This window comes from Penicillium psychrosexuale (assembly GCF_028828465.1).
Source record: "Penicillium psychrosexuale strain IBT 29551 chromosome Unknown utg000005l, whole genome shotgun sequence".
NCBI classification, from domain to species: Eukaryota; Fungi; Ascomycota; class Eurotiomycetes; order Eurotiales; family Aspergillaceae; genus Penicillium; species Penicillium psychrosexuale.
Genome location: NW_026643190.1, coordinates 1,783,737 through 1,799,996, shown reverse-complemented (window position 1 = coordinate 1,799,996; position 16,260 = coordinate 1,783,737). Strand labels below are relative to the sequence as shown.

At 46.7% G+C, this 16,260-nt stretch overlaps 7 protein-coding genes across 7 annotated transcripts; 4 read left to right on the top strand and 3 right to left on the bottom strand.

Annotated features, from left to right (window-relative positions):
- Positions 1 to 443: 443 nt before the first annotated feature.
- On the top strand, positions 444 to 2,186 carry N7518_009596 (uncharacterized protein; the record flags this gene model as incomplete). The annotated part of the gene is made up of 1 exon (XM_057190522.1): positions 444 to 2,186. One exon carries the CDS (start codon positions 444 to 446, stop codon positions 2,184 to 2,186), a length of 1,743 nt encoding a protein of 580 aa, XP_057038178.1.
- A 374-nt stretch (positions 2,187 to 2,560) lies between these two features.
- On the bottom strand, positions 2,561 to 4,351 carry N7518_009595 (putative iron-sulfur cluster-binding protein; the record flags this gene model as incomplete). The annotated part of the gene is made up of 8 exons (XM_057190521.1): positions 2,561 to 2,628; positions 2,677 to 2,799; positions 2,852 to 2,877; positions 2,936 to 3,290; positions 3,344 to 3,809; positions 3,865 to 4,110; positions 4,248 to 4,301; positions 4,331 to 4,351. The coding sequence occupies 8 exons, from the start codon at positions 4,349 to 4,351 to the stop codon at positions 2,561 to 2,563; spliced, it is 1,359 nt and encodes a 452-aa protein (XP_057038177.1).
- Positions 4,352 to 4,421: 70 nt separating this feature from the next.
- N7518_009594 (uncharacterized protein) lies at positions 4,422 to 5,610 on the bottom strand (the record flags this gene model as incomplete). Its single annotated transcript, XM_057190520.1, has 6 exons — positions 4,422 to 4,546; positions 4,613 to 4,664; positions 4,718 to 5,027; positions 5,079 to 5,260; positions 5,317 to 5,469; positions 5,524 to 5,610. 6 exons carry the CDS (start codon positions 5,608 to 5,610, stop codon positions 4,422 to 4,424), a joined length of 909 nt encoding a protein of 302 aa, XP_057038176.1.
- A 2,867-nt stretch (positions 5,611 to 8,477) lies between these two features.
- On the top strand, positions 8,478 to 9,023 carry N7518_009593 (uncharacterized protein; the record flags this gene model as incomplete). The annotated part of the gene is made up of 2 exons (XM_057190519.1): positions 8,478 to 8,742; positions 8,791 to 9,023. 2 exons carry the CDS (start codon positions 8,478 to 8,480, stop codon positions 9,021 to 9,023), a joined length of 498 nt encoding a protein of 165 aa, XP_057038175.1.
- A 794-nt stretch (positions 9,024 to 9,817) lies between these two features.
- Positions 9,818 to 12,469, top strand: N7518_009592 (GTPase-activating protein GYP7; the record flags this gene model as incomplete). The annotated part of the gene is made up of 5 exons (XM_057190518.1): positions 9,818 to 9,964; positions 10,013 to 11,387; positions 11,439 to 11,701; positions 11,753 to 12,071; positions 12,129 to 12,469. The coding sequence occupies 5 exons, from the start codon at positions 9,818 to 9,820 to the stop codon at positions 12,467 to 12,469; spliced, it is 2,445 nt and encodes an 814-aa protein (XP_057038174.1).
- An 821-nt stretch (positions 12,470 to 13,290) lies between these two features.
- N7518_009591 (uncharacterized protein) lies at positions 13,291 to 13,802 on the bottom strand (the record flags this gene model as incomplete). The annotated part of the gene is made up of 2 exons (XM_057190517.1): positions 13,291 to 13,446; positions 13,479 to 13,802. 2 exons carry the CDS (start codon positions 13,800 to 13,802, stop codon positions 13,291 to 13,293), a joined length of 480 nt encoding a protein of 159 aa, XP_057038173.1.
- Positions 13,803 to 15,253: 1,451 nt separating this feature from the next.
- On the top strand, positions 15,254 to 15,649 carry N7518_009590 (uncharacterized protein; the record flags this gene model as incomplete). The annotated part of the gene is made up of 1 exon (XM_057190516.1): positions 15,254 to 15,649. One exon carries the CDS (start codon positions 15,254 to 15,256, stop codon positions 15,647 to 15,649), a length of 396 nt encoding a protein of 131 aa, XP_057038172.1.
- Between the last annotated feature and the right edge of the window lie 611 nt (positions 15,650 to 16,260).

The following is a 16,260-nucleotide window of genomic DNA, read 5'->3' as shown; positions in this document are numbered from 1 at the left end:
GGCAGCTAGGTAGACCTCTCCCATATGTAAGAAGCAAAACAGAAAACAATTCACTTCAATTTGCATCTAAAAACCACAAAATCTTGCAATTTCTGGGCCATAAAAGAACCTCTTTGTTCTACGGCACTAAGCCACCTCTTCCTCGTCGAGTCCTCGACTCTTTTTGATCAACTAGAACAAGTTAGTTCTTCGACTCTTTGTTCATTTGTGCTCTTAGAACCATCCTCGCCTACCCTTTTAGGAAGGATTCATGTTGCTCCTTATCCAATAACTACGCCTGAATCTATATTTATCCTCTTTGCTTCCTGTGATCAAAGAAAAATGCAGAGGATTGTCACATACTAACATTATTAAGGGTTGGAAAGATGAAAAAGATATAAACTAGCTGTGTGTCAACGGCTTCACGACCTCATAAAATCTACAATAAACCCTATTACTTTATCATGGTTGGCTTCGACGAAGAAGTGCTGGACTCTTGGGGTCCAGCAGTTTGGGGGGTCATCTTCGACCGGTTGCAAAGTGGAAATGTCAAAGGTGGTACGCTTCAGGTTGCCTGGCCAAGCAACGTCGACAGGAAAACAGCAGCCCAGCAAATCCAATGGGCCACCAAGTTGCCTCTCGCCCATCTCCCTCAAAAGGCACTCGATATCATATTTGACAAAATGGTTGGTTTCTCAGTGGGGGTTCGATATATGGAAGAAAAGAAGATCCACGCTATGCATGGACTTCTAAAACACAACGGACCACTCAAAGCGAGTGTGGAAAAATGGTTCAGACGGCCGGGGACCGTCGAAAAATGGAGGGATTTGATCCGGTCTTACAAGAGTTACGAAGATGCAATGGGACACTTGTCGGATTGCACTACGTTCCCAAGAGAAACCGACAATCATCCATTCAAGACCCACCCTGCATACAATGCCGCAATGCAATGCTCTTCCTGCTTGGAGTTCCTGGTTTATTTCGGGATCGTCACGCCCAATGGCTATGACTTATCAGGAAGAAGCTGGATCGAGGCAGGACTGAATAGTCCTAATATGGATCTGCTCACCTACCTTGTCAGCAATGCAGATCCTCAACATCTGACCAAACCCAGAGATATCCGAGAAACCCGCGAGAACCACATCCTTCTCTCACTCGTCGGTGTCGGCGCATTTTCTCAATTCGTGATTGCCCTGAATAGGCTACGCCAGGCAAAACTTTTGCCAATCGACGAACTTCGCAAAATCTTCCACGAAGCAGCGATGCATGAGTTCTGCGCTGTCGCACCCGTCGCCGTGGCAGAAGCACTCTACCAACACGGAATCAACATCGGCAACGTCGAGCACCAGTACCACGAACTCGGCGGACAGCTAGAATCCTCCTGGCACATCGCCGCAGCCTTCAACCCCGCCGGAGCTGAGTTCATGGCCTGGCTCGAAAAATTCTCCATGCTCAACGCCGAGGTCCGAAACTCAGAAAACATGAACCCGTTAATGTACGCCGCATGCTTCGACGAGCCAGCGTCAATCGATTGGCTCTGCCAGAAATGCGATCCCATGCAGCCCAGATTAACCGGAGGCGCGCAGGGGTACGCCTTGATCTGCGCAGCTCGAAGCTCACACCTCCACAGCGGCGAGATATTCTCTATCATCATCTCCCACTTACCCGATAAGCTATTCACCAACGAATACGGCAAGATCTTCGGCACCGAGATCGCCGAAGGACTAGCATCACACAAGCGCAAGCTCGCCGACGGCCGAGTCCGCGACCCCACGCAGAACGTAATGGAGCTGCTTGCTGTGCGCAAGATGCAAGCGCTCGTCCGCCGTCTGTCTAATCACTGGACTGGGAGTCAATGGCATCTGGCTCTGGATGCATTCATACGCGATAATGATCTGGGTATCCTCAGGCACAGTATCGGTACAGGCACGCGTCTGCTTCGGAGCAGCTCGCGGGATGGCTCGCGCAACCGCCGTAATGTACGCTATCCCAAGAGCCCTCAGCTAAGCAGTATTTCGGAACATGAGGTGTTGCTGAGGGAGAATGGTAATGGGTCGGATCCTGCTCTCGCGGATGCTATTAGGAGAAATAGGCCTAGTCGTGTTACTGCTCGCAGTGGCGGCAGACAGACTCTTGGTCCTATCAGGGATTCTAGCAATATGGTCACTAAGAATGTGGGTAGGATGGGATCGAATCGTCGAATTTGAGAGGTTGTGTCTCAGCCTGGTAGGATCGGCGTTGAAGCATCGGAACACGCTTCTGTGTATGATGTTATTTCTCATTTCGTTGCTTTATGTTGAAGTTTTACGTTGTTGTTGATGTTTTGATTCGAATTCCTATCGTCCGGTACTGTCAAAACTCAATATCGATACCGTCATTTTCATGCTTGTTACAGACTGATCATGTGACCCTGTGTGTTTTTGATTACTAAGTTTGTCCGTCTCACATTAACTAGTTATCGAATCAGATCATTGTCTAGTTATTCCGTAACATCTCTTATTCAAATTAATATCCATCCAGATGTCAGTCCAATTGTTAAATAAACAGGTTTACCAAAATAAAGGATGAGATTTGGACAAATCTACCAGTCAAGTGCACTTGAAGCACCGCTCTGCGATCCACCGCTAACACAGTCTAGCTCTTTGCAAACTGCTGCCAATTAGTAAACAGTGAGGTAACTTGAAATAAAACACTCACGTTGGTCTGCCTTTTGGAATAGAGTGCTTCCTTCTGGCTTGTGCATGGCTGGGAGGATCTGACTCCCTTCGATCCGTTCGAGTTTTGTATGCTCCTGGAGTCGACTCAAAATTTGACGAGTGTCTGATTAATTAAGTTAGACAATAGAAAGGAAGTTCACATCCAAGATACATACCTGTGTTATTTAACTCGCCCGAAGACCTAGTTAAAAATAAGAATTAGCAACAGGTCTTGTCGGACAATAGCTTAAAGTACTCACCCTTGCTTGGTGGGGATCGATTGATATTCAAGCTCAATCTCTCCAATTAAATTCTTCACCACGCTCTGCAATACTTCGGTTATCTTCTGAATTTCCGGTTCATTGACAGCGCAGTGAGCGAAGAGGTCGTAGCGAATATGCGTCTTCGACTCAGAGGCAGGAAAGAAGGAAAGGGCAAGACATAAACCCGCATCCTGAAATGAATAAATAAGTGTAATCGGGAATAAAAAAGACCTTTCCCGAGTGCTCTTCCCCGTAATGGCCCTGAAAAGCTTCATTACGGGAGATGGCCTCGATATTTCAGACATTCTACGATGTAGCTCGCTGGTATAGGCATCGAGGTGACGAGATCGCGCTATTGAATTGTCAGCTATTTTTTTCCAACAATTCTTGACATCAATTACTTACTTCCAATCTTCCAATTGAAGTCTCCCGCCAAAGTCAGGCCAGAAACCCAAGTAGATTTCCCTTCTAGACCAGCCAATCCACTCAAACGCGAAGCCACACCGTCAAATGCAGCCGGCTCACCAGAATTGAGATTCACAAAGATCAACCCCTGATCAGTGGTATGAGTATGAACCTCAAACAGACTATTCTGCGACTTCTCAAACCCAGGAACATCATCAAACTGAGGAGCCTTCACCAGCCGACCAGTGGTATCATAGCTCCAGCCGTGATAACGACAACCAAGAACAGTCGAGGCACCAGTTTCTTTTCTGGTAATAGTATACGCACGATGGCGACACACATTATGAAACGCGCGGATCTTGTCGTCCTTACCGCGAATGAGAAACACCGGGAACCCGGCGATCTCGAAAGATTGATATGAGCCAGGCTTATAGAACTGGGAGCTATGGGCAATATAGAGCCATGTCTAGAATGCGCATTAGCGAAGCTGTTCAGTGATGTCGTACTGGGATTTCTATTACTTGGCTGAAGAGCGCACGCCGTTCGAGCTCGAAGACTTCCCGACCGCTCCACCATCCTTCTGGGATTTCGGGTTCTTTGGAAACAGCCAAATCTAAGTTATCTAGAGGGGAGATTTCAATAGATTCAGTGACTTTATCGGCTTTTGGTTGAGATAAATGGGGCCATGTTCGGTGGAGTAGAAAGATAAGTGTCACGACGGCCACGAGGATGGAGGTTAGAGATGTTAGGTATTCTGTATCGGTGGACTCCATGATAAATAAAGGATTGCGATTCTGAATATTAGAAAGTGGTTGGCATGCACTGATATACTGTCACTGGGAGGTTTACATGTTACCCCTCCACACATTACAATCTCCACAGTTAGCGCAGATGCCTCCATTACCCGATTGGGTTGGAATTTCCTGGCTGTATCACTCAGATGACTTGTCATTTGATCCTGTATGGTTGGGATTATTGTTATCATACGGTGAGTACTGTGCAAGGCATTAAGATATAGTTGCATTCACATTCATATCTCATATCTCATCAAAATAGCGATCATTATATTCCTGCGATACTACGCTGCCATTTGAACCATCGACGACGCAACATGCTCCTCCAGTCCCGAATCTTTCGCTGCCTTGGCAGTCCTGTCAAACTCATGCTGCTCGCAGACCATATCAAACACCCGTCTCTGGTAGTCTAAGGGCGACATGTGTGTTAGCATTATTGCATGAACTAATTTTAGAAGCCACAACTCCAACTCACAAGACACGCCATTCTCCTTGTTTGGGTTCAGAATTCCCTCGTGATAAACCCCCTAGCCAGATTGCTCTGGGCCTTCTCGCAAAGCTCAAAGTCTTCCATAGCAACTTGGCGCACGAATTTGAAGTATTCTTCGAACTTGTCTCCAGATTCAAGATGGAAGTAATCGAATTCCATCCGGGTGACCTGCGGGTCAGCGGTCGGACATACCCTGAAGCAGGACATTCCACCGCCATAGACATTCAGCGTGCAGTTGGGAAAGAAGTACAGGAAAAGGCCATCATCTGACTTGTTCGGGTCTGCAATATGCTGCGAGAAATTGTGCTTGTTCCGCACGGTGTAGAAGGTCGGCGGATAGTATTTGGAGAAAGAGGGGTGAGTGTATTGGCAGTGTAGACACTCTTGATATCCGTCGACCCTGACGAAAGTTAATAATAACACAGTAGAAAAGGGCAAGGTAAGATATTACATGGTCTTCCAGTTAAACCGGCCTTCATAGTTGATGCTCCGACGGTGCGGTAGTTTAGTGAAGTCGACTTTACCGAGCAGCTCCTCGAGCTCTGGGAAGAATTCATGGAAACTAGGAGCATCGTCGGAGATAGTTGAGAAGAGGAGTCCAGTGGGGGTGAGATGACTGCGCAGTTCTTTGCCCTGTAGATAGCACAGTGCTTAGAAGGGGCTTCACATTTCATCTGGATCACACGTACCGTTTTCGCGCAGACAACCTTCAGCTCCTCATCGACGGGGTTGAGAGTCTCCCCTGAAGTACGAACACCAGAGATGGGCTGCTGCGCAATCTCGTATGGGACATGCTCGCCCACAACCTGGAATCTGGTGACTGGGCCGAGCAAGTACCAGGACTAGAGCACATCTTAGTCTTCAACTGCCAGAACTGAGAAGACTATGTTACAGACTTTGAGAAAAACCGCCCGCCGCTCCATCTGATACAGTGGCTGACTGCAATACCAGGAGGCAGGTAAAGTGCGAACAAGCTCGGACATGATGCCGATAAAATTAGCCAGTGGATTTAAATTTCAAATAGACACGATGAGAGTTGTGGACTGCGACAGGGACAGCGAAAGAGACGGAATTAAATGTCGCTATCGATTTGTTTTGCTTCAGTAGTTTTATCGATCTGAATTGATAAAAATGTGTTTCTTGTTGACAAAAAGGTTGTCCAACCTTGAGTGCTGGACAGATGCGGTATATCGTTTCCCAAACGAGTTATCGAGTCCCGTCGATGTCACGCTTGATCACATGGCACACGCAGATCTGAGATGTTCTAGCCGTGTAAGGCCCTAAAGATAGACATAATATTTCCAGGGTCCTGGGACTTTTATGAGCTGAGTCAAAGGATCTACGAGGGCATATACCATACCCAAGTAGGCATTTTTAGCCTGTATGTGCTCAAGCTAGATTTTCAAGATGAATGATATTGAGAGAATTAGTAAATTGAAACGTTTTACAAAAATGCCCGATAGCAAAAGTTGCTCCAAGCATTTGTGGTCCTATGTACTTGACTTCCTCCTTTGGGTTTCCTAGACCTTGCCGCTTTTTGTGAGGACCTCTGAGCTTTCGAAGTAGGGGTTTTTCTTGGCTAGTAAATGGGAAATATAAGATAGAATCGAGGATTAAGGAAAAAAATTTGTGTTCCAAACCCCTCGGTTTTGGATCTAGGAATCTGCTATCTAATAATCAACGCGCCCCGCACAGCCCGGAAAGTAACGATCTCTGGCAGACTGGTATAGTTCATATAGTTCCCCAGAGCTAAAGAGGGACCCTCTAAAGTATTTGATTCGGCAACATTATCCCACACGCTCTGGCCGTGTTCATCCACCCAGATAATCTTGATCATACCAGTAGTAATCGCCTCTTGCATAAATCATTCATAAATCTGCAAAGTCAGCAGAATTATGCGCATAATTAGTGTGTTTGCATTGTTTGTACTCCATTTGGACCAGCTCAGGTCATTTACGCTTTATGTTGTACGCACAATTTCTTTGCGTATATTTAGAGAAAGAGAGAAACCACAAAGCTGCTTAATACAGATCTTTTGTTTGAGATATATATGCAAATATAATATTGGTGCCAACCTAATATTCCCTGTGCGGCTCGGATATGATCCTGCCCGTTGAATACCGCCATTGTAGCATATCGCTAATTTTACTCTGTCCTGAAGAGCTAACCAGTGAGAGTGCAATTTCTAGATAGTTTCCCCTAGCAAACCTTACGAGGTACTCTATTTCAAGGGGGTGACGGGTAACATTGATGAATTTTACGAAACCCATGCTGGCATATAAAGGGAAAAAAATATGGCACATGTGCGTATAGAATGCATGGAAAACATGATTTCCGCAGCCTTTGTTGAATATCGAGAAAACCAAAGTGTTAATGTGATATTTCACGCAGCATGGCATGACCAAGCGCCCCTTTGATTGACGGGCGACGTAGAGAATTCCTGTTAGGTTTTTGTCCTTTGGCGCCCTGTCTAGCGAGCGAGTCATACGTAGCCTGCCTATATGGTACTGCTGTATCATGTTGCTTATCAGGATAGCTGTAGATTTAGCCATGATATCGAGTTGATCAGAGTATTTTATCATATATTGTATCAATTGAGAGTTAATACCGCTGGTATCAATCCACCGCTGCTGGTCTGGTATGACTACTATTTCACCATTTGAGCTAACATATAGTCGGTAGTCAGTACCAGTCCCATCGAGGCACCGTAAGAAACTCTCCAGAGCGACTTGATCTAGGTCACATGGTACCATGATCGTTGTAGCGGCCACAAAGCCAATCAACAGAAGGAGCAAAAGGACGCGAAATTGGCGCATGTTGAAAAAAAGGTATGATTGGAAAATGGAAGGTTTCTCGTATGATATGCTTGGGATTAGGTAGAAGTGTCGGGTGAGGATTTACAGAAGATAATCGCCTTGTTATTTACAAGACCTGCATGAAAACATTCTGTCGACCAGAAAGGCTCACTTTCTATATCGTCATTTTGCTTCCTTGTTTTGTGTACTCAGTCATTTACCACCTCGCCGTGATTATAGAACATACAGTAATAGGATATAATGAATAACTGCTTGGAAAGTGCTCATGTAAACAGGTACTACATATAGAAATGATTGCTTCGCTGCACTCTTCACTCGACGTTGAAATTTCTGTAGTCTGAAGTCCTGGCTACCTGACCCTTTGCCAAGAGGATCTCCTTCTCCAGATGCTTGTTAAACTGAAATGGCGATTTCGCCCGAAAACCCACGATTGTCCTCACATTATTGGTCGTTCATCGACGCTACCGACCTTATTAGCACTAGTCGGTGGAGTGGATTGGGGGCATTTGATCGCTGCCTAATATCGTGGAATCTTGAGAAAGCCCTCGGGAGAACCCTATACCCGCAAGCCTATGTGATATACTAAGTAGGTCTTGGTCGTAAGGCCGTTTATATTGTAGGCTGGGTTTTCTTTGCGTTGCAATCGAGTCGGTATTCACCTGAACGGTTCTTCTTGCAATTTGACTACCGGCTGGAGAACCCACATCTTACGAGCCATGAGGAGACATCAGATCGAATGGAAGGTGATAAATTGCTGACCGCTCATTCTGGACCACCGTCGTGAAGTATTTTGCGGGATATTCTAGGTCGGCAAAACACAGCAGCCCCGATGCACCCCATGCGAGTCAGACTTTCGAATGATCCCACGTCATTGTCTTTCCGATAGCTGACAACCCCTCTCTGTTTGTTGAGAGCTTAACGCTATGCGGAATATACCGAAGTAGTTATATAAGTGACCCTCCCCCGATACTTTGATCCCAACAGATCATACGAGAACCCTTTTTTCTGATCATACATTTTTTTTGCTTTTCAACATGCGCCAGTTTCTCGGCGGCCTTTTGCTCCTTCTGTTGGTTGGCTTTGTGGCCACTTCACATGCAGTGCCTAGTAGTGCAGGTGTCACAATCATCATGGGACCAAGTGACCTAAATCAAGCCGCTATAGAGAGCTTCTTACGGTGCCTCGATGGGACTAGTGTTGACTACCGAATATATGTTACCCTAGGTGGTGAAATAGTAGTCATACCAGCCCAGCAGCGGTCGCTTGATACTACCGGTATTGATTATCAATTGGCGCAATGTATGATAAAACACTATGATCAACTCAATATCATAGCTGAATCTACAGCCTATCCTGATAAGCAACATGATACAGCAGTACCATACAGGCAGGCTACGTATGAGTCGCTCGCCGGACAGGGCGCCAAAGGACAACAACCTGTCGGCACGAAGCCTACAGCTACGGGTACTCCAAGAAATGAAACATTGGGTCATCATCAATCAAAGAGGAGCTTGATCATGCCACATGTCACGTTGCATTACTATGGTCATCCCGAAAAGGCTGCGGAAGTCATGATTTAGATGCATACTATACGCGGGCGTGTTATAGTCATCCTTCTTCATATGCCGGTGTACGCTATGAAAACTCCGGCAGCAATAAGTAGCTGTACATGTTTATATGTCTTTTTGTCTCCATCAAGCTTTAGAGAGCTTTATGGTAGTTAGATCATCACCAGCATTTCTCATTACATCTGTTGATCATTTTCTCTGTCACTCAGATATCTGCGAGCAACTTGGACTACATACTACACATATACCCTATACTTTTCTCACAAGAAATTAGAGAACCAATAGGATGAGAAGTAACTATACGAATGGAGGTCAATGTACATAAAGAAAGCATGATCGGCCAATCACAATACGTATTAGCCATCACGTGATCCATCAGACAGAGGAAATATGGTGAGAGCTACATACAGAGGTAAGAAGTATACTATAACCACCCAAAAAGACCAGGAATGAAATACAATTGTAACGGAAACTGCAAGAAATAGAGAGAGATTGATATTTCCCTCTGTTGAGGTTCAAAATGAATTTAGCTGCCTAGAGGATCCGAGAGTGGCCACCGAAGGCGAAAGAGCAAAATAGAAGAAGAGAGAGATGTATTCAGCTTCCTCAATTCAAGAAATCAAATATTTCATCAAAAGCCCAACGATTCAAAGAGCCAAAAGAAAGAGAAGAGTGAAAGAAGCATCACCTAACTAACTATAAGAGAGATCAGACGATCCGTATCTCTTATCGGGCAATTACGTCGTCAACTTCCGCCGACTTGAAAGGTTGGAACTCAACACCTTCAGGGCCCTGAACTTTCCATGATGGCCCCGATCAAATATACTCCTCCTCCTACGCCCTCACCTCCAGCGTCTTGCTACGCCATGAGTGACGACGAAGAAGATGAATACAACACCATCGCCCAGGCTGCCTCGAATAGAGGGGTCAAGCTGCTCTTTTCCAAAAGCAAAGTATGACAATTTCCAACAAGGAGGAATACCAATCTAACAAGAATCCAGGTCTATATTCATCCAACTTCCTCTGCCAAAGACAATATCCCTGGCTTTATCGCCCTCATCCAGCAAAAACCTCTCCCCGCATCACATGCATCCGCGACTCATTTCAAAAACCCCGATACACCCTCCTATCTCCTCGCATGGGTCCCAGAGTCCTCCCTTGGAGAAGCTTATGATACATACGTGAAAGTAGACCTCTCGGAAGGTGACTCTCCGCCGCGCCAGAAGTACTTGGTTCCGCCGCTTCCGACCACCACCACCTACAAAGACCCCATCGGACTGTATTCTTTTGCAGTTCCGCTATCACAGATATACTCGCTTTTAGTACGACCGCCGAGCATCGGATGGTGGTTTGGGAGTTTAGTGATCAATACCCGAGCGGGCGATGGCTTCCCCGCGCTATTTTTCCATGATGACGAATGCGAGTCAACCATCTTACAAAAGAGGAAGAGGGTCAAGGAAACCTTCGATCCATTTGGCAAGGAAGGGGGTTTGTTTTGGGGCGGCGATGAGGTACTGCGCTGGTTACGGAAGTATGCGGAGGTGCAGCGCTCCTCGGTGGACAGGAACGTCTACCTCGTTAACCCGTCAGATGAGGACCAGCTGTCTTTCGGCCAGCTAGTGACCCATGGCGACAAATCCATCCCAGGGAAGACACAGCCCGAAGCCGGGGCTTCCGCCGGATCCCGAGCCGAACAGCCTGATGCCAGCATGGATCCATTCATGAAGACTCTCAAGGAGACACGGTGGAAAGTGCTGGAGCAGCTCAGCAAAATCACGACGTTTACCCGTCGGACTGCCAATGATATAGTCGATAACCCTCTCATACCGCCTCAGATGCGCCGTCTTCTGAAAAACCCAGAGATCCAGACGTTGCAAGATGAGTTCGACAGCGCCAGGGTCTATCTGGCTCGTTGGGCGATGAGTGTTGCCGAGCAGAGCGACAAAGACCGAAACCAGCGTATATGGACCGCGCAGGATATGCTGGAAATGGAGAACAGCTCGGTTGGCGACTTTGAGATCTTAGAGCTGGAGACCGGGAACCTGGCTATCCAGGAGCGACGCCGTGTTCTCCAACTGGAAGAATGGGAGGGCTTCTTCGACCCGACCTCGGGTAGACTCCAAGTCACAGTGGAGGAAATTAAAGAGCGGATCTTCCATGGCGGCTTGGATCCCAATGATGGCGTCAGAAAAGAGGCATGGCTCTTCCTTCTCGGTGTTTATTCGTGGGATAGCAGCCACGAGGAGCGCCAAGCAATGATGAACTCCAAGCGTGATGAGTACATACGGCTGAAAGCAGGCTGGTGGGAGCGAATGGTCGAGGGCAACTCAACGGCCGAGCAGTTTGATCATTGGAAAGAGCAGAAGACTCGGATAGGTGAGATTACACACTGGATTCGACATGGTGGCTACTAACAAATGGCTATAGAAAAGGATGTTCACCGTACCGACCGTACCATTCCTTTGTTTGCGGGCGAAGATATCCCTCATCCGGATCCTGATTCTCCGTTCGCCGAGACAGGTACCAACGTGCACCTGGAGCAGATGAAAGATATGCTCTTGACGTATAATGAATTCAACCCAGACCTTGGGTACGTCCAAGGGATGAGTGATCTCCTAGCCCCGATATATGCTGTGATGCAAGATGACGCCGTAGCTTTCTGGGCGTTTGTCGGGTTCATGGATCGAATGGTATGTTTTCACGCTGCAAATCGCCGCAATATCTTACTAACATCTCTGCAGGAGCACAATTTCCTCCGAGACCAGTCTGGAATGCGTGGCCAGCTATTAGCGCTAGATCACCTCGTCCAGCTCATGGACCCGCAGCTCTACTTACATCTGCAGTCCGCCGATAGTACCAACTTCTTCTTTTTCTTCCGTATGCTCCTGGTGTGGTACAAACGGGAGTTTGACTGGAGCGATGTCCTGCGTCTATGGGAGACATTGTGGACCGACTATCTCTCCAGCAGTTTCCACCTGTTCATTGCGCTCGCCATACTCGAGAAGCACCGAGATGTAATCATGGACCATCTCAAGCACTTTGATGAGGTGCTGAAGTACAGTACGTTGGTATCTGAATGTGATATTAATTTCAAATTACTAATGTTGCAATCTCCAGTTAACGAACTCTCCAACACAATGGATCTCGTACCCATTCTCACCCGCGCAGAGTCGCTCTTCCACCGTTTCGAGCGTTCCGTGCAAGCCATCGACAAGAGAGGCAACTTCCCCACTGCGCCCACCGCTCACCAACGTCGTCCAGGGACAAGCGACCAAGATCCATCTTCGAGCAACAAGGGAAAATCACCCCAGCTCGCTGTCGGATCAAGCAGCGGAGTCAACACCGGCCCCTCTACTCTTCAAAAGGCAATCGATTCCCAGAAGCCGAAGGTGGTTTCTCCAGAGCTACGCGAATTACTTCGCAAGGACATTCCCTGGAAACGCCAACAAACTTCATGATTGGCATCGTGTTGAAGTTGGGATTGGATGTCTCCCTTGATATGATGTTACACTCTTGACTAAGTCATGCTTTCAGTTCTCGAAGTCTTGGCTATTGACGATTTACGATTGCCTCATGTATATTTTTCCTTGATTTTTTCTTTACTGTCGGGTTTTGCGGAGCAGGATATGGCTCACGGACTTTTATTTTGGAATGAACACCCCGCATTTGAATTCTCCAATTACACTGATAGAGATATCTACAATAAGCAGACTCCACGTAGAACTACATCTAGTAAGGTAATAGACTTGTCTAATAAGGACCGCGGCATACCAAAGAATACATTGTTGTCAATAAAGAAGTGTTTAGAGCTGGTCAAACGGTTCTGGATTGCGCGAGGGAGATAGCCTCCACGAGATATTATCGTCAGTACTGCAAATAAAGTGGCAGATAGAGTAGATGGTAGACTCACACGAGAGGAACAAGAAAAGACAAGGTTGCTCATATAGACGTCAACAGCCGCCAGCAATGATTCTGGCGCGCATATGCCTATATTCATCGTTCATGCAACGACGTACCTCCCGATGCCGCTCGAGAACATCTATAGCTCAGTCCTGATCACTCAGTTTATAAGCCAGCGCGATATCGAGGGAGCGATTCACGTACGCAGTATTACGAGCGTCGTCGGCATCTGGCCCCAATCACGGGCCTGATAGTAATCTGTCGGGGACTGATGACTGAGAAGGAAATGATAAGATGAGAGAAAAGAAAAGAAGAAAAGCAGGAGGAGAAGAAGGACTATGAAAGGCAGAAAATCAACGATAAATAAGAAAAAGAAAGTTTACTTGGCCCGAAGTGACCAGCGACGACCAGGGTCTAATTCATTACAACCCGTAAGACCGCTGCGGGACCATCTGCGGTAAAACCAAACCTCCAGTGAACTTCGCTCCTGTCCTATGGCCGTCGCGTAGTAGCCAGCCGGATGTATTGCATCCGCCTGTGAAGATGTACCAGCCTTTCCATACATACTGGGAGTGTTGGGAGACCGTTCTGCGAGATCGTAATTGTTGGTCCGTGTGGTACTCTTGTCTTACGGATCTCTCCTTTAGAGTCGAAGTCCCAAGCGAGGTTTTCGGTGCGGTAACTATGTCGTGATTCGTGAATGCAAAGCGAGGCAATGGCTGCGTCGTCGGTCAGGCGTACGTTACGGGGTCTCCACACGATCTCGATCTCGCCAGTGGTTGGGTCGATTACGTCTTCTTCGTGCTCTGGCAGTGTCGTCGCCGCTTCGCTGGCTTTTCTGGGTTTCGCAGTCGTTCCATCGCCGGCCCAGTCAAGGGGGATCGGGTACATTCGTAGACGTGGTAACACAGTAGTTAAAGAGAAATCGACATGTCACATGATTGCGTATCAGAGCAGGATGAAGATTCATGTGGCAGAATACATTGCTGGTTGATGTAAGAATGGAATTTGGATCGCAGTTGGCACCTCGTCAGAATAGAGGTTCGAGTAAGCGGCGACTTCTACTGCGAGCCCTTTCTTGCTCTTGCACATTGTCAATTCACTCCAGTCTGTCTCGGTATGGATTGGCGCGATCAGCACTCGAGCTGTGTTCAGGGAAGTATCTCGGTGATTGATAGATGGACTCTTGATGAGGAGCACCCCCCTTGAAGGGGGGGTGTGGGAGGATGTAGAGTGTAAGAAGGAGGGAATTCAAGAATGATACTTATTTGTACAATTAGCTGTATGAAGATCATCTGACTGGGGGTTACGTCTTTTGGAGTCTAACTCATTCTTTTGTCAATCATCAGCAGTTATTAGTTAGGCCTTTCTTTGCACTCTTTGCCTCATATCAGAGATGTTGGAGGCTCATGAGAGTAATTTACTTAATGAATTATACATTGAATTCTTCATTTTCCCAAAGGCACTCCGTCTTAGTGAACAAGACGTGAATGGCAACCTAAAGATATCTATCAGGCTTCCCAATGAGGAAAACCTAACAGTGTTGACGGACATCGTTGGTTACTGCGATTATCGACGAGCTCGATGTCTCAGTTTTGCTGTCCATTTCAGTATAGAATAGTTTTCTTATATCAAATGTCTATCATTGACCTACTTGGCCTATCCCGACAGGACTAAGCTAGAATCCACGTGACATGCTCTAAGACATGTTATACAAAGAGTTGGACCCATTTGCTATATATTACGGCCTTGCCTTCTCTCTTCTTCTTCTTCCTCTCCTCTCACTCCCCCTTACACAGCCCCCACCTCCTATATTTATAGATAATCTGACTGCTATATTTGATACCGATTTGCTGCAACATATAGAGCAGGGTTTCACCAACCTCCTGCCTATACTGAGTTTCCTTACACTGGCCATCGTCCTCACCGTGCGAACCCATCTTCGATGTTACCATATTGGCCTTCATAGCTAACTTGATACAGCAGATTTCGGATTTCCTAACGCTCCATTGCACTCGCGAGTCTCGCAAGCATGCAGAAGTCGTCCAAGAATTTGATATTTTTATATCCATTGTTTTTGGATTAAATTTCGGCCTAAGAAGAAACCGAAGAATGAAAACAGCCATTCAAGGTCAACTGCATTCGAAATGCCGCCGCCTTGGCTCTGCTAGCGCTATTTCAGGGAGCGAGTCAAATAAGAACTGGTGAGCTTTTCTTAGGTCTTCGCCTTCATTCTACCCATGCATCTACATCACTGTATATCCTTTTATTGTCTTCAGATCTGCTAACCACCGCTGCATTTAGTCTTCAGCCTCTCGAGCTAGAGAATTGTGACTCATAGAATGACCTCCGTCGAGCAGCGAGGTGAAGAAAACGAAAACGCCATCCAACAAAGTGTCAGTGAACTGGGGTGCTACAAAATGAGGTCCCAAATGGATACATCATTGCTCGGTCCGAGCGACGAGAAGTCTGCCTCGTGGCTTGGCAAACGAGGATTGAAGACAGCGTCAGATTGCGAGCCTTTGAGTCGATGCGATTATGCACAGAAAGAACGCTCGGGTTACCATTGCGAAAAGCATACTACCCTCACTTTCCCTGCAACCAAAAACAAAGGCCACCATCAGCATGGTCGCCCAAATCCAATAGCCGCCGCCGGCAAGCACCTGACTCCAGACAACGTGAATGATGAATGCCGGACAGGAACCCGTTCAGGAAGTGGTACTGACTTTACCCGGTGAGGAGGACGAAGCCGAAGATGAGCCATGGAGGAGTTGATTAGCGGAAACCGAAAGGAATGGATTTGTTCTTTGAGAGGGGTTAGAGGGGGTCAGATCTCTCAAATACGCCTGAGCATATATATCGGCATTCGCTTTCACGGATTGAGAGAGAAAAGAAATTCAACAAGACTCCAGGAACAAACAATGACTGTCAATGGATTGAAAACACCACTCGCAAAGATTACGTCCTGACGCTGGACTGCTTGCTATAAAGTGCATCGAATTTATTTTTACATACAGTGAACTGATTAGGTGCGGTCACCCAGTGGGGGTCCAGATCCCACCATTGGTTATTGTCTTTTTGGGTGTCTCTTGTCATTGTCTCAGAACTATGTAGCTCCTGGAAGTCGAGATATCGCGCATTGACCTTGGAAGATCTTTAATTACTGAAATACGTAGCGTAGCGTCTTGAATATGAAGAAAATGTGATATGTATCCAACTATTAAATGCCAAGATAATTCTATCAACCAGATAACTGTAGGGTATTGTTGAACCACACCAAATCCCAAACCAAACACAAAACCAAGTGAGAAACAGATTCGCCACGCTGATGCAAGTAGAAGAGAAGATA